This window comes from Daucus carota, chromosome 8 (assembly GCF_001625215.2).
Source record: "Daucus carota subsp. sativus chromosome 8, DH1 v3.0, whole genome shotgun sequence".
Classification (NCBI taxonomy): domain Eukaryota; kingdom Viridiplantae; phylum Streptophyta; class Magnoliopsida; order Apiales; family Apiaceae; genus Daucus; species Daucus carota.
Genome location: NC_030388.2, coordinates 28042767 through 28068452, shown reverse-complemented (window position 1 = coordinate 28068452; position 25686 = coordinate 28042767). Strand labels below are relative to the sequence as shown.

Below are 25686 nucleotides of genomic sequence, written 5' to 3'. Positions count from 1 at the left end.
TCAACCCATCTAAAGTGTGTTAAAAGTCAAAAACAAACAAACTGCCTTGCAATAAAAAAAACAGTAGGTGAATCGTGCTTAACAGAAATATTAATATTATTTGCCCAATAAGTGAATTATTTTTTTTTCTTCAAATTATACATGCGAGATAAAGTTGAGCTGGAAGGCAACATTGAATGAAGTTTCTTATTTATTTAATTTATTGTCTGCACCTATGTGATTCGAGCGCAAGAGCTGAGTTTTTTCTGAGTTGGGAGTGAGTTTAACTTGATGCTTAAAATTCGTCATGTTTGATCGCAAAAGTTTTAAGGTCCGCTGAATTCTGAATCGAGATCAACTCTGAGTTTCTTTTAACAAAATGATCCTAATTGTACCGGAAAACAATATTTGAATGATCTTTCTTTCTTTCGAAAATTTATTATCCAACTTATAAACATGTAAAGACGTGCCCGTGAATATTGACAATAATAAAATTATAATGACTGATAAAAACACCTCAAAAAGGAGTTAAATGGTGAAAAAAAATTAATGAGACAAATACTCTTTAAATCTTTCGTCTTTTTACTTGTTACTAGCATAAAAGCCCGTGCGAGGCACGGGCCTCTAGTTTATGTAGTGTTTTAAATAATATTGACGTGTCGTCGTATTTTTTCGAGCAACCTAATAGCAAATATGAAAATTATATAATACTGACGAATTTTTTATTTTTTGACAAAATAAGTAGATATGAAAATGTTATATTTGCAACCTAATAATAATAATAATAATAATAATAATAATAATAATAATAATAATAATAATAATAAATACTATATTTTTCAAAAATTTATGTATCAAAAACTACAGCTGAATTGATTTTTCTATATTCAAATTCGTGAGAATATAGAGGTCATCATCATATTATCTACCTGTTCAAAATTACATTCGACATAAATACTGAAATTTTTAGATTTTAAATATATTATTCCTCATTAAAAGTATTTGTAATTTATTGTTGAAAATTATTAAATTATTTCACCTAACATAATATGATTTTGATGAAAACTTGTTCTTGATATATTGAATTACGATATCATAAATCGTCATTACAAGAAGATGTGTGGCGTGCATTGTTTTACATTTATTTATTCTTTTTTTGAGCGTAGATTTGGCGTCATAGTTAAGTGACACATGATGAGGCGGATCATCAACACAGTCTTTTTTAGCATATGCTGCACACATTTTGCATAAATAGAAATTGTAACAACTAAAAAGACCAATACCTTATTTTATTATAAAAGTATAATTTCAACTAATAAACTTATAACTGTGCCCAAAACAATTCTGACACTTTTAATGTGGTTTAACTTTTTAATTTTCAGATCAGCGATAAAGTATTTTAATGTCTTAGATTTTTATTGTTAATTTAAAATATTAGAAGATTATTACTTTGATACAATCTGTTATAATATTGGCTTGTTGTTAAATTTTAATTTTTATAATTAGTTTTTTAAGCTTGATGATCAAGATTTTTAATGATTTTTCATATAATTTTTATAAATTAGATCTCAAACAATGATTTAACAATATAGAATTTCCCTAAAATCAACTTTATATCACAAGTTTGATAAAAAAAAAACAACTTTATATCACAAGTTATAATATTTCAAATTCATATGTCATTAAAATTACATCATTTAAATATATATTCTGATACCAAATTTGATGTCTTTGACAATATTCTTATATCTATATTTTTTAAAAATAGATTTAATTACACGTCCAATTCTGAATTCATAAATTTAAAATAAAAACTATTCTAAATAAGAATATTCTTTTTTCTTTTTTTGAAAAGAATAAGAATATTCTTTTAGTTACCTTATTTAGTGTTCTCCAAAATATTGCAATCTCTTTATAAATCACCTTTTATAATAAAAAAAATTAATATATAATAAAAAAAATTAATATGACATAGTCCATGTTGAAAGCCCATCAACTTTTTGTTTCAGAGATGCTCACTGAAATCTTAGTTTTTGAGCTTATTTTTCAAATTCATTACTTAAAATTTCTATAATATTGTATTGGTACTCGTTTAAACTATTAAGTTAGATTTAAAATTGTTCATTTTTATTCGGATATGAATTATATCTATTTTTAGAAAATGGAATCATGATTCGAGCCCTATTATTTAGATTCTTTTTCAATTTTAAATTTATTTATGTAAATAATTAGTTTATTGATATTAATCTATCATGTACACGATATATGAGACTTAACTGAAATAATAACTTATTTTAAATAATTAAGATATTGAAAAAAAATATAAATACCACAGTTTTAATGTATGTATTTAAGGCTTTTGAATGACATGTTGATTGTTTGTGTAACTCAAGTGGTTTAAGCGGTGCACATGAATAGAGAGGTCTCGGGTTCGATTCTTGTCAATAACTTCTTTTTTTATAAATGAGAAGGAGGTAGGTTCGGAGTTAGGCTCAGGTTCGGAGCTAGGTAATTTATTTGCTCAGGAGAGAGGCTTAACACGATTATATAAGTAGATAAGTAGATAAGTAGATTTTCAATATTCATGTATACTTATATTATAAACACATAAATATACTACATAAAATGAAATGATTATTTTCATTTACACAAAAAATTGTCCAAAATAGGTATTAAGTTGTCAACTTGCAACAGAAAATATATCCTTAAACATCGAAAAATCAAATCTGAATATTAAGAAAAGCTAAAATAATAGTAATTTAGAACAATCTTGGACAAATATTTAAATAAAAACCAAAATAATAACTTAGAGTAATCTTGGATGTCAACGTCATGTTTGGCATTTGCTCAGCTTGTTTGGTCTATGTTTAAGTCCAAAAATGAGTCCACGTCTCTAATTGCTAACTACAGTCTACACATCAATTTCAGTCGATAATTAATTTTATTTACATAATATTTATGACATAAAAATAAAAATAAAAGTAACCTTTAAGTGATTGGATGCCAATTACAAGTTGGATTTAGCTCATATATAGTAAGAAAAATATTAAAATACTCAAAAATTATTTCAAAATTATGAACATATATTGACGTGCCACTTCTGCAATTGATAATACGTCATCCAATATGATAGACTCTAATTTTGAATTATGTGACATGGAAATATGCATATAATATATATTGTTTCTTAAAATTAAATATATATTATCCTCTTACGTTTTGTCGGCCAGAAATGGTAAAAACTTAAAAGTCCACATTGACGACCTTTTTTTATTACTATATTATACACACATCGTATATTCTATAGTTGTATGCATCGATATTCGATATATCCGATGTTCAGTCATTTAAAAATCAAACGTTTCAAATCCTACTCATATCATTAGTAAACGTTATTGTTGATATCACTTGCTAACCAACATGACAGTTCAAGCTTCTGGGGTTGTTCATGACTTCAACGTCGACGTTTTGGTGCACTACTGCTCTCAACATGTCCAAGCTTTCCCTTTGGCTCCGACCCATGTGAAAGTTTCCCAGGTTTGACTGACCCTTTTCGTTTTTTAGCTGATTGTGTTCATTTTATTGAGATATGAATATTGTTAGTTTCAAGAAAATGGAAAAATTGTGTTTTATGGTTTGTGATCATGTTTTTAATTGGTACTGTAGTTGTTAATTGTAGTGATTTGAGGTTGTAATTTGAAGAGGGTAGGGGATAATAAGTTGATTGGATTGTGATTTGTGTTGATGATATGGTGTTGGTGTTTTAGTTGAAGGAATTGTGTTGTACCTTAAGGAGCAAGTTTTATGGATTTTGATCATGTTTGTGATTGATAATTGTTTGTAGTATTTGAGGTTGTGATATGAATAGGTATAGGGTATTGGGGAATCACTTAATCGATTCATTAGGGATGTACCTAAGTGGATACAGAATTACACGGAGGGTTGGAACAATCCTCGACAAAAGTATTTGAAGTTCCGTTGTTTACTTTTTTCTAAAAAATTTAGAGGAAAATGAGAGCTTAATTAAATTGTGTTGATTTTATGATGTTATTATTAGTTTGGGCATGGGCAATCCAATCCTACATACTTGCTGGAAGTAAGTTTAGGAGGATCTTCGGTGAAGCAGTATGTGTTAAGAAAGAAGCCTGCAGGGAAATTACTACAATCAGCTCACGCTGTAGAGAGAGAGTTTCAGGTATGTTTTATGACATATTAAGGCCAATGAAATAAATCTGTTAAGTTAGTAAAAAGAAAATAACTTATCTATTTTTAGGGTTTAAAATATGTTCTATGATGCAAACCACTTAGGCTATAGAGGTTCAAGTAATTTATTCTCATCAATTTGTGGTTCAGGTTCTGAATGCATTAGGCGCTCATACACTTGTTCCGGTTCCTAAGGTGTTCTGTTTATGCACTGATTCTGCGGTGATTGGAACTCCATTTTATATCATGGAGTACTTGGAAGGACGTATCTTTTTAGATCCTAAACTACCTGTATGATTTCCCCCCTCTTTATCTCGCTTAAGTGTGCGTGATTGTTTTTGTTAATTTTCATTAGGATTTAATTGATTATACTTTTTGTTTCTGGTCTGATTCTGAACTTCATGAGTTTGGACTGTTCTATTTGGATAGGGCCTAGCACCAAACAGGAGGAGGCAAATATACAGTGCTACTGCAAAAGCTTTGGCTTCTCTCCATTCTGCTGATGTAGATGCCATTGGTCTAGGAAAGTACGGGCGTCGAGACAACTATTGCAAGCGACAGGTGAGTGCTACTTTGTTCCTTTTCTCAAATAATGTGAAAAGCAAACCAGTAGGTCCAGCTACTCCAGTGTTTCGTAAGAATTAAACTTTTTAAATGTTTTTAAGCATTTGTCTAAACATTTTGCTTTGTGTATGAGATAAGTAGTTCAAATGAACTTGATGAAGCTCCCTGCAGAAATTCAAGCCTTCTGTATGGATGAAATAATCTTGCTGAATACGTATGATATCTACATCAGGTTGATAGGTGGGCAAAGCAGTATCTTGCTTCTACTGGAGAGGGAAAGTCTCCAAGGAATCCAAAAATGTTAGAGCTAGTTGACTGGTTGCAGCAGCATATTCCTTCTGAAGATTCGTCTAGTGCCAAGGCAGGTCTAGTCCATGGTGACTTTCGGATTGATAATCTTGTATTTCATCCAATTGAGGTGTGTAACATGATTTTATGTTTCTGTCAATCTAATTCCTTATGGTCAAAATTGTTTCTCTCCAATCTTGTATTAATATAACTAAGCTGACGAGCTGTTTAATACTCGTAATGGTTGTACACATATTTAGTTACTATACAGCTGATTTAATTTTGATATGTATAATATTAAGTAATTGTCATGTTGTCAAGTAAATTAAGTATTGCTCATTTGTTGGCATTGCAGGATAAAGTGATTGGTATTCTTGACTGGGAGTTGTCCACCCTTGGAAACCAAATGTGCGATGTTGCATATAGTACCTTGGTAATCATCTCGGTGAATTGTGGAACATTTATGCACTACAAATGGACATACATATATCCTATCTTGCACTTGGTCTACAATTTGTACCGTTATCTAACTGTTTGATTCCTATCAAAGTATTGATGCGAGAATGATGCTGTATATAATATACTATGGTAGTTTTAACTTCCAAGTCACAAAATTGAATTATGATTTTAAAACTCAGAAATGATTAATGTTTGTGTTCCTTGGCAGCATTACTTGGTAGATGTTGATGTTGACAAGTTACAGAATGAAGGTATTGAAGCTACTGGCATTCCAGAGGGCATTCCTTCTCTGCCTGAATATCTGGCAGATTACTGCTCTGCTTCTGTAAGCCCATGGTCATAATATCAGCTAAACGATTTTAGCTATTATACAGATTGTTTTGAGTAACTATGAATTGCTAGTAATTTTAAAGACAGAATGATGATATTAAGATGCTTTAGTACTATGGTGCTGATTCTGGACTATGGAAGACCTGGGAATCTAAAGTGTCACCCTATACTAGTTTGCTCAAAATATTATATATGTGGCCTTTGGTTCATGGGATTTACTTGCACCTTGGGCGTCCAAATCATCCCTGCTGCTTAACCTCATATTAATTCTCTTAACATTTCTGTTCTCATTTCCATAACAAACTAAATGCCCCCATGCACTTGATACTTTCAAAATAACTGTCTGTAGATTGATAAATGATGTTACTGTTCTTTGTAGGGTTTAGAGACAATTTTACTGATATCATTCTTTTGTGGAAGGTTATAGTATATTTAAAAAGACTTGATCCATTGGTTGCATATGTACATATCCAAACATGTTTGTTCCATACCAATTACAGTGAAAAATGGATCTTAAATATTGGTTATGGTGAAAGATGGTCAACAATTTGGTTTTGACCTTCGTTGCCTTTGTCTTGAACTTATATACCATTACTTTTTTTGCCAGCAAGTCTCGAACTATATGTACCATTAGGAGTAGTCCCTATACATGTCTCAAAACTGCATCTATTGTCGATATGATACTTCTCAGATACTTGGTTTCCGATGGCTATTAATTTTTTTAGTTAATTGTAAACAAGGGGAAATATTTTTAGTTCTGTTGTTATTAAAGAGAGGCTTCAACTGAGGGGAAATTAAAGATCAGTCTCCAAAACATGCCTTATTACTGTCTCCATTTGCAAAATGTTGCATTAAATACATGGACTCTTTCACTTTCTGATGGTGTGATTGTACATTTTCAACGTAGGGGAAACCATGGCCAGTTGATGAGTGGAAATTTTATGTTGCCTTTTCACTGTTCCGAGGGGCATCAATCTGTGCAGGGGTACATTGCAGATGGATAATGGTACATTTGCACTCTCATTATGGACATAGAATAATTGAAAGAATTTCGACTCGATTTCCTGATAATTATAACCACATGTTTGCAGGGTAATGCCTCTGGTGGTAAACGTGCTCAAAATTCAGGATTAAAAGGTGACGCTCTTATAGGAGCAGCATGGTCTTTTATTGAACAGAAGTCTGTTCTTCCACAGCATCCTCCATCTGGTAGTTCTGTTATCTCTTAACCGTTGCTGAATGTAGTTATCAGTATAATTTTCATCACTTGATTAGCATATCTGGAGACATGTTTTCATAGGAACTAACATGACAGTGGACTCAATGGAGCCAGTATGGTAGAAATGTAGTATATTGGGTTGAAGAGAAAGTTCTGGTTGAATCAGAGATTTGGCGACGTTGATTCACATTTCCCCTCTTAGTTGGCCATGAGATCATGTGAATTATTTTATTTATTCAACAGTTGGAGGACAATTTATGGAAGTCTTCTGGTTGAATTAACTATGCAACTCATTAGGTAGGGAGCACTGGTAGACTGGTAGTAGATAGGCTAGAACTTTGCTATAATTCCGTGATTGATTCTTACTTCTTAGGTATGAAAGAATTGGCGTGAGAGGTGTTGAAGTGGGATTTGCTAAAATTTGGCAAATTCTTTTACTCGTGTAAGTGGGACTGTTGCCAAATGGATGGATCTAAAGTACAGATGATTTTTATCAAATAGAATTGAAGTCTGTTACTAAGCTCATACCTAGACTCAGGGAATCATAATCTATTAAGGGTGAACTCCATCAGAAATATTTATATTATTTTATTGACAAAATTAAAATTAAATCGGAGCAATATATTTTAGCAAGACAAGGTCAGAACTCTGTCCAGCCTGTTATATTTAAAAACTGGATGCTACTCCATCTTCTCAAGTTGTGTAAACGGGCATCATTTGATGTATATTAGACTGTTCATGTGTTCTGTGGGGTACCAAAGATCAAACTAGTCTTAATATTATTTTATTTTCCATCTGACTTGTTGATCAATACCCAAGGGCCACACAGCCACTTGTGTAAAAAACATCTGAATTTCCATTCTTCATCTCTCAGATAGGTTTGCACGAGGTCATCGGGGGCAGTTCAACAATAGTGAAGATCAAAATGCATTATCAGGAGGATTTGTTCCTACGAAGAAGGTTGTGGAACTGCGAGATAGATTGATGAAGTTCATGGAGGATCATATATACCCAATGGAAAGTGAATTTAATAAACTCGCCAACTCTTCCATGCGTTGGACTGTTCACCCAGATGAGGAGAAGTTAAAGGAAATGGCTAAGAAACAAGGATTATGGAACTTATGGTTACCTGTATGTCAAATATCCATTATATTTTCGCTCATTCACTTACAAATCTCATTTACTCCGATTTCTTGTCGTTTTATGTGGAGGCTAAATTAAAACACTTGTTGACTTTTTGATCCTGTAATTGTACAGTTAGATAGTGCTGCTAGGGCAAGGAAACTACTTTTTGATGGGAAAAATGACAACAAAGCATTCGATCAGTTGCTCGGTGCAGGTCTCTCAAATCTGGAGTATGGTTACCTTTGCGAAGTCATGGGTCGTTCAGTTTGGGCTCCCCAAGTGTTTAATTGTGGGGCACCTGACACTGGAAATATGGAGGTATAAGCTTGGAATTTCTTAATATTAAAATAATCAGTTAGTTGAACCTATATACAAATTCATATTGGTTTGTTTGAACACGAGAATGAGAATGCTAACCTCCTATTATCAACGTTCACTTTATGTAAAGTTCTTAGGAACGTTCAAACTAATGGGGAGAGAATGTGAATAATTAACGTGCAGACATGATTTATTATTTTTGTTTATCATACTTTGTGAAAGGCATTATATGATATGGTCATAAAATTGTCTTGGTTCAAAGGCATGTACTGACTGCTTACTGTATGTTACATTTTAATGTATATTTGTGTATGCTGTTTTATTCAGTCAATCTTTTACTACAGGTACTACTGCGCTATGGTAATAAAGAACAAATGCAAGAATGGCTTGTTCCACTGCTTGAGGGAAAGATTCGGTCTGCTTTCGCCATGACTGAACCTCAAGTTGCATCTTCCGATGCAACCAACATAGAGTGTTCCATTAAAAGGTATAGTGCAGCATGTTATGAATAATTCTATGTTGTCTAATTTAGCTAAAAGGAAAAAGTTCTATGTTGTCTTAAGTTTTATTGTGTGTAAAAATATATAGGAGATGCAGTTTTTGGATTTTTGGATTAGATGGCCAGTTTCACATCTAAAAAGCTAAAACTTAATGTGCAAAACAATTTTATAATATGTGAGATAATATATGCCAGTGCAGGGAATATAGTAGATTATTAAAATTTTCTAGCAAACTTAATTTGCTACATCCGGGGTTCTAAACTTTACAAGATGCCTAAAATTTTGAATAGTGGTGCTTGTGGCCCTGTAAAAATGTAATTTTTCTATCTTTACTCATGAGTTAGATGAGAAAGAAGCAAAAAGAGTCAAAATTCGTAATAATTATCTTTCCATGTCTTTAGAGAAGATAGGAATCAACTAATACTCATGTCTCCGCAGACAGGGGGACTCATATATCATTAATGGAAAGAAATGGTGGACCAGTGGAGCAATGGATCCTAGGTGCAAGATCCTTATAGTAATGGTTCGTATTAGTTTAAGCAAATGTTATTTTTAATATATGATTGTCATGTTAGAGGTGTAATTCTGACAGAGTGCAGGTTATTACTATATAATGCAGGGGAAAACTGATTTGAGTGCACCTAAGCATAAGCAACAATCCATGGTCCTAGTAGATATCCAAAGTCCTGGTGTCCAAGTAATTAGACCCCTCACGGTATTTGGTTTTGATGAGGCTCCTCATGGGCACGCGGAAGTACACTTTGAGAATGTATGTGTGCCGGCAAAGAATGTTCTACTGGCAGAGGGTGGTGGCTTTGAAATTGCTCAGGTAAATTAGTGATTTAATTTTGGTAGCTACACGAGTCATAGATATTAACTATACTATTACCATATATGATTTAATATGCCAATTCTAATTCCAGGAAAGCTGGAAATTAAACAATCCCAAGTAAATGTAGATATTTTTTCTTTTAGCTTCTTCCAACCTTTGTAACAAGGTCTACATTATTACTCGAAATCGAGTTATCCCGCCCCCCCCCCCCCCCCCCCCCCCCCCCCCGCGCACACACACACACACAACACAACACAACATTACGCAGGAGCATATATCCTGTTTGTGCAATGATTGGCCAGACCGTTTCTGGCAATACATCAGTTGCCTGCAAAGTACTTAGTCTTCCTATTTGCAGTTCTCTGTAAGTTATTTTACACAACATGTTTACTTTACATGCTATAGGGTAGGCTGGGCCCAGGAAGGTTACACCATTGCATGAGACTAATAGGAGCTGCTGAACGTGGCATGGAGTTGATGGTCCAGAGAGCTCTTCAAAGAAAAACGTTTGGAAAATTTATTGCTCAACATGGTTCCTTCCAGGCGGATCTGGCCAAGGTAATATTAAAATACATAGAACTTTCCTGGAACCAGTGCTCTAAATTCTCACTTGTTTCTAAATTTGCAAATTTGCTCCATATGCTCATTAATATCGGTGCCACTAAAATGAGTTGTGCATGTTGCAGTGTAGGGTAGAGCTTGAGAAAACCAGATTGTTAGTCCTGGAAGCTGCAGACCAGCTTGATCGGGTTGGCAACAAAAAAGCTCGTGGAATTCTTGCAATGGCAAAGGTACTTCATTAATTTGAAATAATGATATCCGTTTCCTGGATTTGATTTATGTTCATTCTAAGCAGTAACCAAATGTTGACATATGTTTACCATCTGAAATATATGACTATATGCCGAGCAGGTAGCGGCCCCAAACATGGCACTGAAGGTAATTGACATGGCAATGCAAGTCCATGGAGGAGCTGGTCTATCAGGCGACACTGTTCTATCACATCTCTACGCTACAGCAAGAACTTTGAGAATTGCAGATGGCCCTGACGAGGTCCACTTGGGTACAATTGCAAAATTAGAACTACAAAAAGCATCAAAGCTTTAAGATCTTTATACATGAAAATATTAAAGATACATTCCTGAAATATGAGAATAAAAGCATGTAGTGGTGTATTCAAACAAATGAATTGGCATATAGCTTTTGAATAAAAGGAAGAGAGATCATTGTGACTGATGATACACACAGAATACATAACTACGATTCAAATTCAGACTTATTTGTGATATATTTTGCTGTTACTAGTTGAGATGATTTATTTTTATTAATTTTCAGGAAGTTTATGGTTCTAGAATAGCGCCTTTCCAATTTTTCTGATTTAATGAGGAATTTCGAAATTTCAGGACCGGTTGACTTAACTTGAAAGAAAATGTTTATTATTTATAAGTGAGAAGTTATTTGCAAGTGAAAAATAATTTTTAATTTATGATATCAATCTGAGGGAATTATTAGAAATCAATTGATCATGAGTAGTTGATGTACAGATTGTCCCAGTCCAGTTCTGGAAATTTTACATGAGTCTGATTATCCCAGTCCGGTGTTCTGGGGATTTTACAGGGGTTTGTGTCTGTTTACTGGTTTGCGGGTTTGCGATTCGGTTCGGTTCGTATTTTTTAAAAGACAAATCATTGTAATGTATGTACATTTTAGTGAAGTATGTAGAACTATTAGTGGCAAATGAACAATAAGTAGAAAGACCAATGAACATCTATTTTGTCGGAACAGCCAAACCTCACATTTTCAGACACTAATTACTGGTTGCTCCTTGTCTATCTCACTTCCTTACATTGTCACTAGATTTCTTTATAAACATTTTTATGCATTCACTCCAATTTTCACATACCAGAACCTCATGGGGTACCAGAAATTCTGTTCTTGACAATTATTTCCCCAAAAACAAATTCGAAACAAATAAATAGATATGGGAAGTATGAATAAGATCACTGTGATTGGCTTGTCTGCTGTTGTGCTGGTTGCAGTGGTGGTGGCTGTGGCAATAAGCGGAGGTAAGGACGACAAGAAAGAAGGCGGTGGCGTTGCGACAGCCAGCAAGTCTGTCAAGACAATGTGCCAGCCTTGTGACTACAAGGACGCTTGTGCTGAAAGTCTTTCACATGCCAATTCGACAGACCCTAGAGACCTCATCAAAACTGGATTCCAGGTGGCTATGGACAATATGAAGCAAGTGATTAGCAACTCTTCCACGCTCCAAGAAGCTGAAAAAGATCCGCGTACTTCACAAGCTTATGGCATTTGTAAAGATGTCATAAACACGGCTATTGATGATTTTCATAGGTCTTTTGATAAAGTTGGTGACTTTCATGTGGACAAGATGGATGATTATCTCGCGGACTTGAGAACATGGCTCAGTGGAGTGGTCACGAATCAGGATACGTGCATAGATGCGTTCCAGAACACGACAGGCGATGCAGGGGAAAAGATGAAGAACCTTTTGAAATTAGCTTCTGAGCTTTCTAGCAATGCACTTGCAATGGTTGGTCAATTAGGCAATTTCCTTTCTAACTTGGACATTCCTGATTTTGGTCATGATAAGAAAGAGAGGAGACTGCTTTCGTCTGAGTATCCGGAGTGGGTGGATCATCCTCACAGGAGACTTCTTCAATCTGATCCTGAACCTAAAGCGGTGGTAGCTCAGGATGGCTCGGGCCAGTTCAAGACTGTTGGCGATGCCCTCAAAACAGTGCCTCAAAAAAACACAGAACCCTTTGTCATTAAAATCAAGGAAGGTATTTACAAAGAGTATGTTGATGTCCCAAGGCATGTAGACAATGTCATCTTCATTGGTGATGGTGCCACCAAAACCAAGATCACCGGAAACAAGAACTTCATTGATGGCGTCAATACCTACAAAACTGCAACCGTTGGTAAATTCACCTTGTTTTACATTTTCTCATCACCTTGTACGTCTACAAACTAAAAACCAGTCCCTGACCAATTTCTAATCACTATTTTTAACTACAGAAATCACCCGTTTGTACCTCGCAAATTAGCCTACAAACTAAAAACAGTCCCCGACTAAAAACAAAGTTTGAAAAATATAAGCCCTGTTCTTATATTTTTTATTTTTGTCTTGAGCAATTGACTTGAGCTAACATGGAATTATGATATGCAGCTATAAATGGTGATGGATTCATGGCCAAGGACATCGGATTTGAGAACTCAGCAGGAGCGGAGAAGCACCAAGCGGTTGCACTTCGTGTATCAGCCGACAGAACAGTCTTCTACAGATGTCAATTCGATGGTTACCAAGACACCCTCTACGCCCACACCTACCGTCAATTCTACCGTGAATGCACCATCACAGGCACAATTGACTTCATCTTTGGCGACGCAGCCACAGTGTTCCAAAGCTGCACAATGAAGGTGAGAAAGCCAATGGACAATCAGGGCTGCATGGTAACAGCCCAAGGCCGAAAAGAGAAGCGTGGCACTGGAGGCCTAATTCTACAAAACTGCACCATTTCAGCAGAGGATGATGTTCTGGCTATGAACCCTGCACCCAAGCAGTACCTAGGAAGGCCCTGGAAAGAATTTTCGCGAACAATTATTATGCAATCATTCATCGACAAGAACATTGATCCTGAAGGATGGTCACCTTGGACTGGGAATTTCGGACAGGACACTTGTTTCTATGCAGAGTATAAGAACAGAGGACCAGGATCAGATACATCTAAAAGGGTCAAGTGGAAGGGTATTCAAACTATAAAAGAAGAAGATGCTGAAACATTTACAGCAAGTAAATTTATTCAAGGTGACACATGGGTAAAAACTAGTGATGTTCCTTATGATGCTGCAATGATGCAGGTGTAGATTTATGTGCATGAATATATAGTTTTGTAGTTTTTAATAAAGGGTATTATATAGGATGATAATCATATTAATATATCATGGTAGGAAAGTATACCGACTTTTGTTGATAGTGAATTGTTGAGCATTTTGGTTGTGGTTTGTTTTGTGTTTGGAGTTCTCTGTTGTAAGTTGTAATCTTATGAGCTTGTGTGAGTAGGGTTAAGACGGGGGCTACGTGGATTTTGCCTGGTTTGTGTGATAGGTTTAAGATGGGGGCTATCTGGATTTTCCATGGCAGAACATAGACAACTTATTATAATTAGTGATGGCCATGCGATGTTAATTTTTAGACATGTCATGTATGGAATCACCCGAGCCATAATAATGGAGCTCTCGCCATCATTAACAGTCACTTGCCATCATCGTCTACCATGTACACTTTCCATCATAACTTACCAAAACTAGCGACTACTTACCGCTATTGTACACCCTCTCTTACGGCTTCTTACCATCAAGAACATTCCGAAGATTGAATTTGATCATCTATAATCTATTACCAATAGTTTAGGTAAGTAGATTTTTTCAATTTTGAATAATAAAACTCGTTGTTTTATATTATATAAAACAGTGATCAATGCAATCTAAATTAGTAATTAGTTATAAATAGTGCTTGGGAAACTGGTTTTTAGTTTGTATTTAAGAGTTGATTTGCATTTGATCACTTGCATATATATGTGTGTGTATTCGAGAGATATGTTATATACAAGATGGTAATTTATGATATACAAACTGATAATTTTTGTAGTTAAAAATAGTGATTAAAAATTTGTAAGGGACTGATTTTTAGTTTGTAAGCTAATTTAGTTTGTATTGGAGTAAGACTCTTTCTCTACATATATAGTTGAGTTCTATGGAGACCATTTTTTATTGAAGATCATGGAGTATAAGCAACATATTGTAAAACATATTATTATACAAAACATGTTCATCTTGCAATACATGTATGATCTTTGTAATCTCCAAAAAAAAAATTGTGTTCTCCATAGATTTCAACTATATATGTAGAGAAATTACATTAGCAATCAACTTGAAAAAAATAAATGAATAATATAGGACATAAAATTATAAGCTTTGATAAATTTTGACGCGTTAGCGTTATTAATATTTGATATTTTTGTTATCGAGTGATGTCCACATTTTTTATCTTATTGGGCCGAAGCAAATGTTGGGCCAATTTTATTGTCCAATAAACTTTTAGTACAAGTATTTTAATTTGTATCTAGGGTTTTCCTATTAAGTATATGTCACAAGAGGGTTTTCTCAATTTTGTTAGAGTCAGAGGTTGTAATTGTGGTACACATATTTCAGTGAGATACACTCTTGATTCTCGAAGATATGAGTCAGGATAAGGGGAAATCGAGTAATTCTAATCACGTTAACGAGTTTCGTCATCGTGAGAAAGAGTTTGATTCAGTTTTGAATGTTATTAGAGATGCAAATATAGATCCTCGCCTGATTTGTCTTAAAAAAACTATCGGTGAAACTGATAATGGCGATTCAGAATTTCATTCAACGGGAGAGTTCCAAAAGCGACTCACAGAGATGTGCAATAAAGAAATCAATGAAGATTCTGTTAATTTTGATTTTGATCCTTTAAGCATGTGCGGCAAAGATATCATCACAGAGAATTACGGATCGATAAATTTCGATAAAGGTTTGATTTCTTTTCTTTCCTTTTTTTGCTAATTAAAAGATTGGTTTATTTTATTATTAATTAAATATTTTATGTCTAATTTTTTTATTTGAATAATTAACTTGTATTTAATTGATGAAAATTGTACAACTTATATATTAAAGATGATTGATCGAGATTTATGAGGATGTTTGGGTTGTTAGGAGTTGTCCCACATCGGTTGTGGGAGGGGCATAAAGCTAGAATATAAGCACAGTCAAAACAACTCCAATAGTACGAGGCCTTTTGGGAGGTGCCCAAAAACAAAGCCGTGCGGGCTCGGCCCAAAACGGACAATATCGTACTATTGTGGATTGTTCTTGTTTATTCACTTTTGGGTTTTTGCTTTCGTTGTTGTATACTCAACAAGTGGTATCAGAGGCGGGTTGGAACAGTCCGTAACAATCTCAAGTGGGCTCCAAAACGGGCCTGGGAAGAGGCAGATGGGCTAAAGGCAGGTGGGCCTTCCAGTTTGGGCCTAGGGGGAGCCAGATAGCCAGACAAACTTCCAGTATGGGCTTAAGGGGGAGCCCGGTCGCACAACAGGAGGCAGAATTCGACAGGTGTCGAGCCCGATGTGTGAAGGGGGAGATTGTTAGGAGTTGTCCCACATCGGTTGTGGGAGGGGCATAAAGCTAGAATATAAGCATAGCCAGAACAACTCCAATAGTACGAGGCCTTTTGGGAGGTGCCCAAAAACAAAGCTGTACGGGCTCGGCCCAAAGCGGACAATATCGTACTATTGTGGAGTTAGGCTCGCTTAGCTGGCCCAACATGGGTAGTTGTTCAAAATGAGAAATGATAATTGTGTATAAGATAAAAGGTATGCGAATGAGGTAAAAGAAAATGAACATGATATAAATTTTCAAATATAATATAGAGAATGTTGGTGCGCAAGCAAATAATAATATGATATTGTCTATTCTGTGGCGAGCCCGCACAAATTATGAGATTATAATTAAGCACACCCCAAAAGATCATACTAATGGATTTAACATGCATCTCATTATGTACATTTGATTAGTAAGTAACACTCTGCACCTCCCACAGATGTGGGACGGCTCCTAGCAATCTCTCGTTGACATAATGGGCTCGATGTCAGGAAACAGTATGAATCGTATTGGTGTGTTTTGACTCCTCCTTAATTCATACTAGATGCCCACGGGGCTACTTACCTCCCTAGAAGGTGTATTAAATCTTTATATTCATTTTACCCGTATTATGATAATTCATGTCTAATTTGTGTATTGTTGTGGTATGACTCCCTCTCGACTCAAACTAGATGACCACGTAGTTACTTGACTCCTCTGGAAGTTCTACTTGTCTCTTTAAACCCGTCTTAGGATAGCTCATGTGTTTGCATAGCAAATACATGTCAAATTGTGTATCAGTATAATTTGCTCATTTTTGGACCCTTCTAAGAGTTATCTTGAGATCATTACAACCTAAAACTCTGATACCACTTATTGAAATGCAGGTAATGACTACACCATAATATGATTCGCTTAATGTTGGGCCATATGAATTTAATTTCAAGCACACCTCAAATCTCTCATATGAATGGAGCTATCTAATTAACTGATTGCCATTAGTTAGACTCTAGACCTCCCATAACTCCTAACAATGAAAAATTTATGCATTCAATCAGAATGAATGGAATTCATATTTTAAATAATCACTTGGTGATCCCAATAATAAAACGTCAATTTAAATAATATAAATGAAATTAATCAATTTTCGTAATGCCAAGTCACAAATCATGTAACACGCTTCCCCATCACATTCTTTTCTCTAAAGATAAATCCATGCTGGTTGTTTGATCTAAATATCTAATAGACCTCGTAACAAAGTATATTTGAGGAGAAAACAAATGTTAAACTTTTTTTAAAATAATAAGATGTTTCACTTACCTAATTAAGTCTAACAATTTTTTTAAATAATTTTCAAATTTCAGGGTATTTTGAATGAATAATTCTCCTAACAATAATGAGTAAAATACCAGAATAGGTCACTATAATATCAATCACATATCATCTTTCATTTTTACACATTTTTCACCTCCCATTTTTCTCTCTTCCTCCAATTATGTTTTAAATATATTACTACTTTAATAATAAAATGCGATTATTAAATAATATTATTGGAATTGTTGTGCCAACTCAATATTTTAAATAAGTAGAATATTTTTATTACATATATATATATATATATATATATATATATATGATATTATACGCGACACCGACTTGTATGGACAATTTATAAACGTAAAAATAAAATATTGTAAAAATATATTTTTATTAACACTAAAATGTATTCTGCCGTCCTCTTCGGTTGTTAATATTTGGGATAGAAGGTTCGACATGTGTTTTAAAGTTATGGTATAATTTTATAAATTATTTTAATTTTTAAAAAATAATAATTATAAAAATTTAGTATTCAGTTTTTTGTTCAGAAGAAAGTTCAAAAATAAATTTTAAATATATATTTTATGTATATTTTAAAATACGTTTCTAAATAATGCAAACAAAAAATATTAAAATATGAGAGTGGCTGAGTAGCACTATTTAGCTGATAAACGTTTGACTTGATTTATTTTTTTTGGCTAGGCGTTAACTTTTTTTTTTTTTTTTGAAAATTGCTAGGCGTTTAACTTGATCTTAAATACAATTTTAAGCCATTTTAAATAGTTTGTTCCCTTCTCTTCCAATTCCATTCCCATTGGCCCCTTCCCCCTCCCTTCTTTTATATTGCTCTGGAGTTGAGAATACAAGAGAAAAGAAGTGAAAAAGTAATCTAACTTTTTTCCAGCCATGCTCGGAATTTTATTAAATATAGAAAACGCAACTTTTCTAATTTTAATTTTAAGCCCCATCTTGATTTATAATCCGATTGGGCAATTGATTAGCTAATAATCTGCAGGATTATTTGTTGAAAATTTACGAGGGTAAGTAGCATTACTCATATGATAATCACCCATCTGTCATAATTAGTGAATGTTCATGTTAATGATTGTTTATGTATGTGTTTGTTTAATCGTGGGTTTCGTTGATTGCTTTTTCTATTTATATTTTAGACTACTTATTTGTTATATTTTGTGTTTTGGTTTAAAATGCAGCTGGGATCTTGCTTGAAAGCTCTGCTCAAGTTTACAGCGACAAAGTGGATCATCTCCATGCTTTGGTTTTAAAAACTGCGAAATCTATTCGCGAGGGAGGGTAAATTTTTTAGTACTTTAACCTCGATTTTTTGTTTGATTTACGTGATTTTTGCGTTACATTTCTGATTGCTAGCTTGAATTCGTTTGTTCTGTATCTGTGTTTGTTGATGCTGTAATTATTGGGGAAAGATTTGGAAGAATTCACCCTTTTGTTACGTAATTATGATCTTCTTTAGCACATAGCACATACCAGTAACGTAATATGAGACTGATTTCTGCGATGGCAGCTAATTTTTTGTGGTTCTAGTATAATTTGTCGATTATATCAATATGTATTAGCAAGAGCCAGTGTAATATTTATTGACCAATCATTTGCAATGCTATTTGTGAGCAGTCTGACTGAGGGACCAAAGTATGTACCAGAGCAAGAAGAAGAAGATGAGGAGGATATGGAAGGTACGAGTATATTGTATGTTATTTTGTTGGTTAATGATGCATTATATGAATATACCTATTTTATGTTGTTGTGGTTCCCCCGACAGAGACTGATCTTGAAGATGAGGGGTTAGATGATATTGGTGATGGAGAGAAACTGAAATCTTCCAAGGTACCATATTTTTTAAGTTTTATGCCCTGTAAATGCTTTTTATATAGTTCCTCACTTGATATAAGTAGCTGTCATGGGATCAAGGGGCGTAGATGTTGAGTTTTATTTGCTTTTGATGTTTCATATAAACAAGTATTTTCGTCAAAATTTGAGTGATGATGTAGCATTTGTTGAAGCTTGTCAATAATCTTAATGTCATGACTATTAATGTCTAGAAATTCTTGATCCTTCTTTTAGGATTCCCCTCTTGCTAAAATGGGTGGAAGTGAGAAAGAGGCAGAACCTGATGCTCGTGTATCTGTTGAGAAGCAGCAAATTAAGCAAGACTTGGAAGACGAGGTATATCCATCTACTCATCATCCATATATGTATAACTAGATATCAATATACTTTCATTATATGGTTATTGAATTTTGTTTAACAATATTTTTTTTATATCTTGACCATGGGCCATGGCAGGAAGCACCAGCTGCATTTGATATAAATGAATTTTTTTTTATAGAAATAAGTTCCTTTTATATTATCTTTGAGTAACCAAGGTCTTACGCCTGTACATAAACCCTTTACAGACTAATGATGGAAAGGTTGATCTCAAGAAGTCTGATACTGCTGACGGAGAGTCCCCGTCTGAGGAATCCTTTGCTGTTCTATTCCTGAGAAAGCTTGGAAAGAGGCAACATGAAGAAGAACTTGAAGCATCAAAGAGGAGAGCTGTCTCCCAAGTAACTGAAGTAGAGTCGAAAGATTTCATAGGTAGTTCTGGAAAAGAGAACCTCAAGCCTTTATCATCTACCCCAACTTCAAAGAATGACAACTCCCCTCTCTCAGACTAGAGATAATTGGTGACCTCAATTGTACTCAGAATGGTTCTTGATAGTGTCAGACACAGATTTTTTTTCCTAAGTACAACAAATAGACCTATGACAGCCCTTTTATTTTCAGACATTTGTGTGACTTTTCCTTTTATTTTCAAACTTGTGTTTAATTTTTCTCTGCAATATGCTGAGATAATTGAACAAGTAGGTGTTTGAACTTAATCTATGCTGGCTTTATTAATTTGGTTATTTTGGATATTGTTTTGTGTCATGTTTTCTTAATTTTTTGCCTTTCCTGTTCATGTATAGTGCGGCAAGTCAAATAGAGACTAGCCTACTGGCCATTGATGTCCATGTATTTGCTAAGATTTTGTCCGCTTATGTTGTGTTTGGTCGGGTGAACGAAATTCAAAGAAATGAGACGAGATTTGACATACATTTGGGTAAATGTTCAAAAACTTTTGTTCCTTCCTTCCATTTATTACAAATTAAGCCATAGTTCAAGCCCCCAAATTTGGGAGGGAATAATACATTCTCCCCTACTTTTCTTGTCAAATCTTATCATAGAAATTTTGTCCTCCCTTATTTTATTTTACCATCTTTGATCTTCCTTCCTACCTCGGTGCCTTTATTTCCACTCATTTTATTTCATTCTTCCCGACCAAACACAACACTACAGCATGTGACTGCTCTTCCATGTGGTTACGCTCTTCATTGTTGAGACTTGAGAGTGCCCATTGTGGCTGTTCAAAAATTGTTGACCACTTCTGCAGCTCCAGATCTTTGGTCAAATAACTCTTATCTCTGGAATATGACGCATTCCAATCTTCTTACTCTAGCTTTGTGATGAGCAAGCCAGTCTCTTATTGATTATTCTTTTACTTAAAAATGATAGAGCTTATTGATTTTAAGGGTTGGCTATGGTGTGCTATCTGCTTGTTATGCCCATAAGGCCTATACTTGAAAGACAAGGGGGCATCTATTTCCGATACATTTTTTTTTGCTAAATATTTATTTCCAATACATTATCACATACTATTTGCTAAATAGCAACAACTTGTCCATAACCACATTCTTGATACATTATTTTTTGATACATCTTCGCTTTAATGTGAAAATACATCTGCATTACAAAAAGCTTGTTAAGTAACTCGTCTGATCACATCTTTGCGGATAAAACTGCCCCGTCTAATTAAAGCATGCTTGGCTTGATTATTCAACTACATTTGGGGTCTTTGGCGCTTCTCAACGTTGAAGTGGATGTCCAATAGCCCTGTTATACCAGCATCTATCTTCTGACCGACTTTTACAGGGCCAACACCTTGTGGGGTGCCTGCAAAAATAGAACCATTAACACCACTTACAAAAGATTAATATGTTTCTTCACTAGTATCTGAACATATGTATTCAAATTTTATGAAAAAATTTGTATATCAGCAAATAGGTTTCAGTAATTAAGATGAGAGTGTTGATTTAAATTCTTAAAGGACAACAAGATCACTCAACGACATTATTATCACGAAGATGACCTAGAGAGACAACTTAACACCATGATAACCATGATTTTGGCATACCATTGCCAGATCATATGATGACGATACACAGAGATGGAGATGATATTGAGATGGATAACTTTGCTTGATTTTCATCTCTTGCGTGTTTATTTGCTTAGAAATATTTTGATACATGCCATTTGAATGTTATTATGTAGTAACTATGCTCAATGTGAACCTATTATCTTATTACTTTCGCTTAAAACTATAGAATTGACGTAATTAGTTATATCATATATTAGATTTAGTAAATATTATATAAACAACTTGTGGACTCTTAAGTCTCAAGGACTGGTTGGCCGACTCACGAGACTAGTCTTCTCGAAGGTACCTGGGGTCGTCAATCTAGGCTCGACTTGGCTCCATGATAACCATGCTCAACAAATCTTTACACACATGATCCCCTCACATGGATGTGCTGTGATAACCATGGATGGATGAAAATAATTTTACAAAAATGGTTTTTAAATGTCTAACGTCTCAAGAGACTCTCACCAATAGATAACTTACAATATTTCCTGGACGTAATTGAAGTTGAGTGTTGATGCTAAACAAGCAAGCCAAGGCAAATAATAATCCCAAAATGCCATAATTATAGACTTACATAGATCTGTTAAACAAGATGAGGATCATACTAAAGAAGTGGCTAACTAGTATTACATCCACAAAGAAGTCCAATAAAATGATTAGTAAACACTATATAGAATTACCATATTTTCAGTTGGCCAAAAATAGAAAACAGCAATTGGTTTTTGGTTATCACCAGAACCCAGAAGAGCTAGTCTCATATCTCATCAATGGTAGTATGGGACTATGGGTACTGTATTGGTCAGATTATTTTAGGAGAAGTGAGAGAAAGTTTAGATCCTTGCATCCAAAAAGGTAACTTAATTTCATTCATCTTCCCATCGCCATAAAAAAGCCACAAAACAGGCTGTGAAGAGTTAAGGGCCCTTGGTTCGAGGCACTAAGAAAAGGAAAAATAGTGAAATTTAAAGTTATTTGATATAGATGAGCTAATCTGATCACGCCTATGTTATCAGGGTTTGGGTATGGGTGCTGGCCACGGGTTTAGATCCCCATGTCACATTCTTAGTTTCAGTGAATTTATAATTCTTTAACATAGATCTAAATCGAACACGAGAGCGGGAACTCAGCATGTATAGTTACCAACACAAATTAAGTTCAATTTTTTATTATTTTCTTTTACAATTCTTAAAATAGTGTATGCTTATGTCAAATTAATACCATATTGGTGGGATAATTCATAATACAAAAACAAGTATTCCAATAAAAAGCACATTAAAATGGCATACCCAAGAGAATGATAGCATACTTGCAGACTAGGTCAGATACTGACAGACAACTATATGCAGACATTTTTAGTTTCTTATGAAACCATAGGATAGACTTTCATCTGGTATTCATTAATGAACTTATACGTACTTCAGAAAGTGGCAATAAGTTGTGGATTTACTGCAAGACAATGTGGCCATGGAGCCAGAAGAATGCACTCAGTTTCTTTAGTAATTACTCATAAAGATGCAGACTTCCGTGTAATATTACCTGTTAGTATAACATCTCCTTCAAGAAGAGTCATAAGGGAACTTATGTGGCTTATAAGAAATGGTATCTTAAATATCATCTCTGCAGTTGATCCTTTCTGCCGAATTTCTCCGTCTACCTGTAGAGTAGCAGCATAGAGTGAGACACCCAACTACAAAAGTTTAAGCGGAGTTAACAGATACCCAGCAATTTGTACCTTCAGCCATAACTCTAAATTGTGAGGATCTGGCACCATAGACTCAGGAAGCTGCAGCAGCAAACAAACTTGTCATGGTGCAACAACATAAACTAATATACATGACCAATTCAAACATTTCTGTTACATTTGAATCTTACATAACAATACAGTGTTTGTCAGTATTAGTATATTCTTATCTACCAGAAAATATTCATGTTAAAAGGCATTTCTCCACATCTCCACTTCTAAATTTGTTTGACAGAATAAATGAATTAACATATAATGCCTATCGACTCTAATAAAAGCATTTTTTGCTGAAACAGAAAAGATAATCTTACAACAGAGCTAATTGGTGTGAAGGTGTCCTGCCCTTTAGCCACAGTCCATGGAAGACCTGCAGACTGACATCCAATAGTATATGAATCTCATAATTGGAGTAAATTATAACCACAAACTGAGTCAACTAAGCTAAAATTAAATAGCAACAATTATATGAATCTCAAAATATAATATTTGCATATGTCGAACTCATGGAGTCGGAAATTAGCAGAAATTAAGGTTCAATCAGATACTCGTAACGGCTAATTATGTAACATTGAGAACTGGGATGAAATATTCTCCCTCACCGGCAGTGAAGGCCGAAGGGTGCGAAATATGGCAATGATTACTGAAAAAGAATAATGCATAATCAACTGACTGTAGAAAATTTCTCTATATTTCCTGGCACGAAACTTCAGTTATCTAACAGATTATTAAAATTTCGATCACATCTTAGGCCGAGTACGTTTTGAATCCATATAGTGTCTCTACATTTTTCCAATAAATAAATAAACTTTCCTAGGCATAATATTACCTACAGAGCTCGTAAAACAACTTCAAATAAGCTAACCTTCGCAGAAGCCTGAATTTCCCTCGCAGTCATATCCAAGCCAAGTGCATAACCTAAGGCATAAGAAATTGTAACTCAGGTACTGTTCTAGTTAAAAATGAAAAGGATCCTCAGAGTTTGCATGTGCTGATTCAAAAATTTCATCTATTTTCCTCCCAAATCTAAATATATAACAGGTCAAATTAAGTGATAGAACAGTATTTCCCAATTACTTCTCATTTGGCAGTTTTTTCACATTCACTAAGAAAATTATAAATGCAGATATTGATAATTCAAACTTCATTAGTGCCTAACAAATCAATAAATACATAGATAGAAAGCATCGAATTCCAAGAGCACTGTGCATTAAGGATTGGAGAGACCGAGGAAAGTAGTAGATTCATTCATTCATGTTCACTCCAAGGTTCTCCTAAAGAGATGAGTTTCATCTTGATGTACAGTTACAACTCTTCAATGAAGAACTAAAAGCAATTACGGTATCTAAAATATCTGCATTTAGGGACATAAACAAAAACAGGAAACAAAACCAAAAAAAAAAAAAATAGCATTTGAAGGGAGACAGATAGCTTTGCACAAGTACAATATCTTAAATGCCGAAACGAATACACAGAATTAAAATGACTAGACAAATTACATATTTGCATTTCAGACCGAAAGATAGCTTCAAACTAGTACAATATTCTTACAACGATACATCAACAAAATAAATTGATAAGTTATAAGTTTGCTTCCATCATACATCTAAAATCGACAAATAAATAAAGCACATTTCTAGCATATGGAAAAAAGCCACAAATTAAAAACACCGAAGAATGAGTTGAGTTACCGCCAACATAATCCATAGCATTGGACTCGGAAACATCACGAGCTTTACGGCCAACAACAACAGCCAACTCAACCTCATGATCAAGCGATAAACACGGATACGGCACCTCAATCGTGCCTCCATTCAGCAAATACGACGACGTCGGCTTTAAAAACAACACCGGCTCCTATTAATCAACACAACAGCACAGTTAAATAAACACACACACACAGACGCAAATTAATAAATTAAAAAAATCAAATCAAATTGAGATGTGTGTGTATAAACAGATATATATAGACCTTGGGAACGGCGTTGCCGAGTTCTTTGGCGTGAGCAGCATAGTTACGACCGACGCCGATGATTTTCGTGCCTACGCTCAATAGCTTCTGATATGCAGATGCTGACGTGGCCATCTCTCTCTCTCTCTCTCCCTGTCTCTCTCTCTGTACAAGTAAGTGACTAAAGTTAGTTGAATCAGTCAACGGAGAATCGCCGGCGACGGAGGGACCAGAAGTGGGACTTCAGTTTAGGCTGCGTTTATTCCAAGATGCAAGCAAATATTATTGTTTCTTTTGATATAAAATTGTGAAAGGTGATGTTACGACGGATTTGGATTCGTGTAACATCTCAGTTAAAAGAGTATTTTGACCCAAACAAAGGCAAATAACTAATGTATATCAATTTGTTAGTA

At 34.5% G+C, this 25686-nt stretch overlaps 4 protein-coding genes across 5 annotated transcripts; 3 read left to right on the top strand and 1 right to left on the bottom strand.

Annotated features, from left to right (window-relative positions):
- Window positions 1-3259: 3259 nt before the first annotated feature.
- Window positions 3260-11123, top strand: LOC108199563 (probable acyl-CoA dehydrogenase IBR3). Of its 2 annotated transcripts, XM_017367439.2 has the most exons (17): window positions 3260-3516; window positions 4037-4174; window positions 4333-4473; window positions 4612-4743; window positions 4979-5164; window positions 5390-5467; window positions 5702-5818; window positions 6731-6829; window positions 6915-7032; window positions 7917-8173; window positions 8300-8485; window positions 8830-8972; window positions 9424-9508; window positions 9605-9814; window positions 10223-10375; window positions 10504-10608; window positions 10730-11123. In XM_017367439.2, exons 1-17 carry the CDS (start codon window positions 3400-3402, stop codon window positions 10922-10924), a joined length of 2460 nt encoding a protein of 819 aa, XP_017222928.1. In that variant the 5' UTR covers window positions 3260-3399; the 3' UTR covers window positions 10925-11123. The 2 variants fall into 2 exon arrangements, with proteins under 2 accessions (XP_017222928.1, XP_063939498.1); XM_064083428.1 differs by lacking the exon at window positions 5702-5818 and having other exon boundaries at window positions 3293-3516.
- A 100-nt stretch (window positions 11124-11223) lies between these two features.
- On the top strand, window positions 11224-13832 carry LOC108199564 (pectinesterase). The gene is made up of 2 exons (XM_017367440.2): window positions 11224-12762; window positions 13011-13832. The coding sequence occupies exons 1-2, from the start codon at window positions 11799-11801 to the stop codon at window positions 13706-13708; spliced, it is 1662 nt and encodes a 553-aa protein (XP_017222929.1). The 5' UTR covers window positions 11224-11798; the 3' UTR covers window positions 13709-13832.
- Window positions 13833-15011: 1179 nt separating this feature from the next.
- LOC108198704 (uncharacterized) lies at window positions 15012-20250 on the top strand. The gene is made up of 6 exons (XM_017366480.2): window positions 15012-15401; window positions 18538-18637; window positions 18974-19035; window positions 19122-19186; window positions 19424-19525; window positions 19756-20250. The coding sequence occupies exons 1-6, from the start codon at window positions 15083-15085 to the stop codon at window positions 20017-20019; spliced, it is 912 nt and encodes a 303-aa protein (XP_017221969.1). The 5' UTR covers window positions 15012-15082; the 3' UTR covers window positions 20020-20250.
- A 711-nt stretch (window positions 20251-20961) lies between these two features.
- LOC108197424 (probable acylpyruvase FAHD1, mitochondrial) lies at window positions 20962-25644 on the bottom strand. The gene is made up of 7 exons (XM_017365037.2): window positions 25295-25644; window positions 25014-25179; window positions 24188-24240; window positions 23637-23699; window positions 23317-23367; window positions 23121-23238; window positions 20962-21334 (listed from the first exon to the last, which is right to left on the bottom strand). The coding sequence occupies exons 1-7, from the start codon at window positions 25406-25408 to the stop codon at window positions 21222-21224; spliced, it is 678 nt and encodes a 225-aa protein (XP_017220526.1). The 5' UTR covers window positions 25409-25644; the 3' UTR covers window positions 20962-21221.
- Window positions 25645-25686: the final 42 nt, after the last annotated feature.

What these genes read in the sequence shown, in the direction of transcription:
- LOC108198704 (XM_017366480.2), top strand. Translation starts at nt 15,083, where the DNA reads ATGAGTCAGGATAAGGGGAAATCGAGTAATTCTAATCACGTTAACGAG. An exon ending in ATCGATAAATTTCGATAAAG is followed by an intron (nt 15,402 to 18,537) that starts GTTTGATTTCTT and finishes TTTAAAATGCAG; the next exon opens with CTGGGATCTTGCTTGAAAGC. An exon ending in AGCAAGACTTGGAAGACGAG is followed by an intron (nt 19,526 to 19,755) that starts GTATATCCATCT and finishes AACCCTTTACAG; the next exon opens with ACTAATGATGGAAAGGTTGA.
- LOC108199564 (XM_017367440.2), top strand. Translation starts at nt 11,799, where the DNA reads ATGGGAAGTATGAATAAGATCACTGTGATTGGCTTGTCTGCTGTTGTG. An exon ending in CTACAAAACTGCAACCGTTG is followed by an intron (nt 12,763 to 13,010) that starts GTAAATTCACCT and finishes TATGATATGCAG; the next exon opens with CTATAAATGGTGATGGATTC.
- LOC108197424 (XM_017365037.2), bottom strand. Translation starts at nt 25,408, where the DNA reads ATGGCCACGTCAGCATCTGCATATCAGAAGCTATTGAGCGTAGGCACG. An exon ending in TGCTATGGATTATGTTGGCG is followed by an intron (nt 24,241 to 25,013) that starts GTAACTCAACTC and finishes CTTATGCCTTAG; the next exon opens with GTTATGCACTTGGCTTGGAT. An exon ending in AGGAGATGTTATACTAACAG is followed by an intron (nt 21,335 to 23,120) that starts GTAATATTACAC and finishes CTATTTTTGCAG; the next exon opens with GCACCCCACAAGGTGTTGGC.
- LOC108199563 (XM_017367439.2), top strand. Translation starts at nt 3,400, where the DNA reads ATGACAGTTCAAGCTTCTGGGGTTGTTCATGACTTCAACGTCGACGTT. An exon ending in TTTTAGATCCTAAACTACCT is followed by an intron (nt 4,474 to 4,611) that starts GTATGATTTCCC and finishes CTATTTGGATAG; the next exon opens with GGCCTAGCACCAAACAGGAG. An exon ending in ATAGAGTGTTCCATTAAAAG is followed by an intron (nt 8,973 to 9,423) that starts GTATAGTGCAGC and finishes ATGTCTCCGCAG; the next exon opens with ACAGGGGGACTCATATATCA.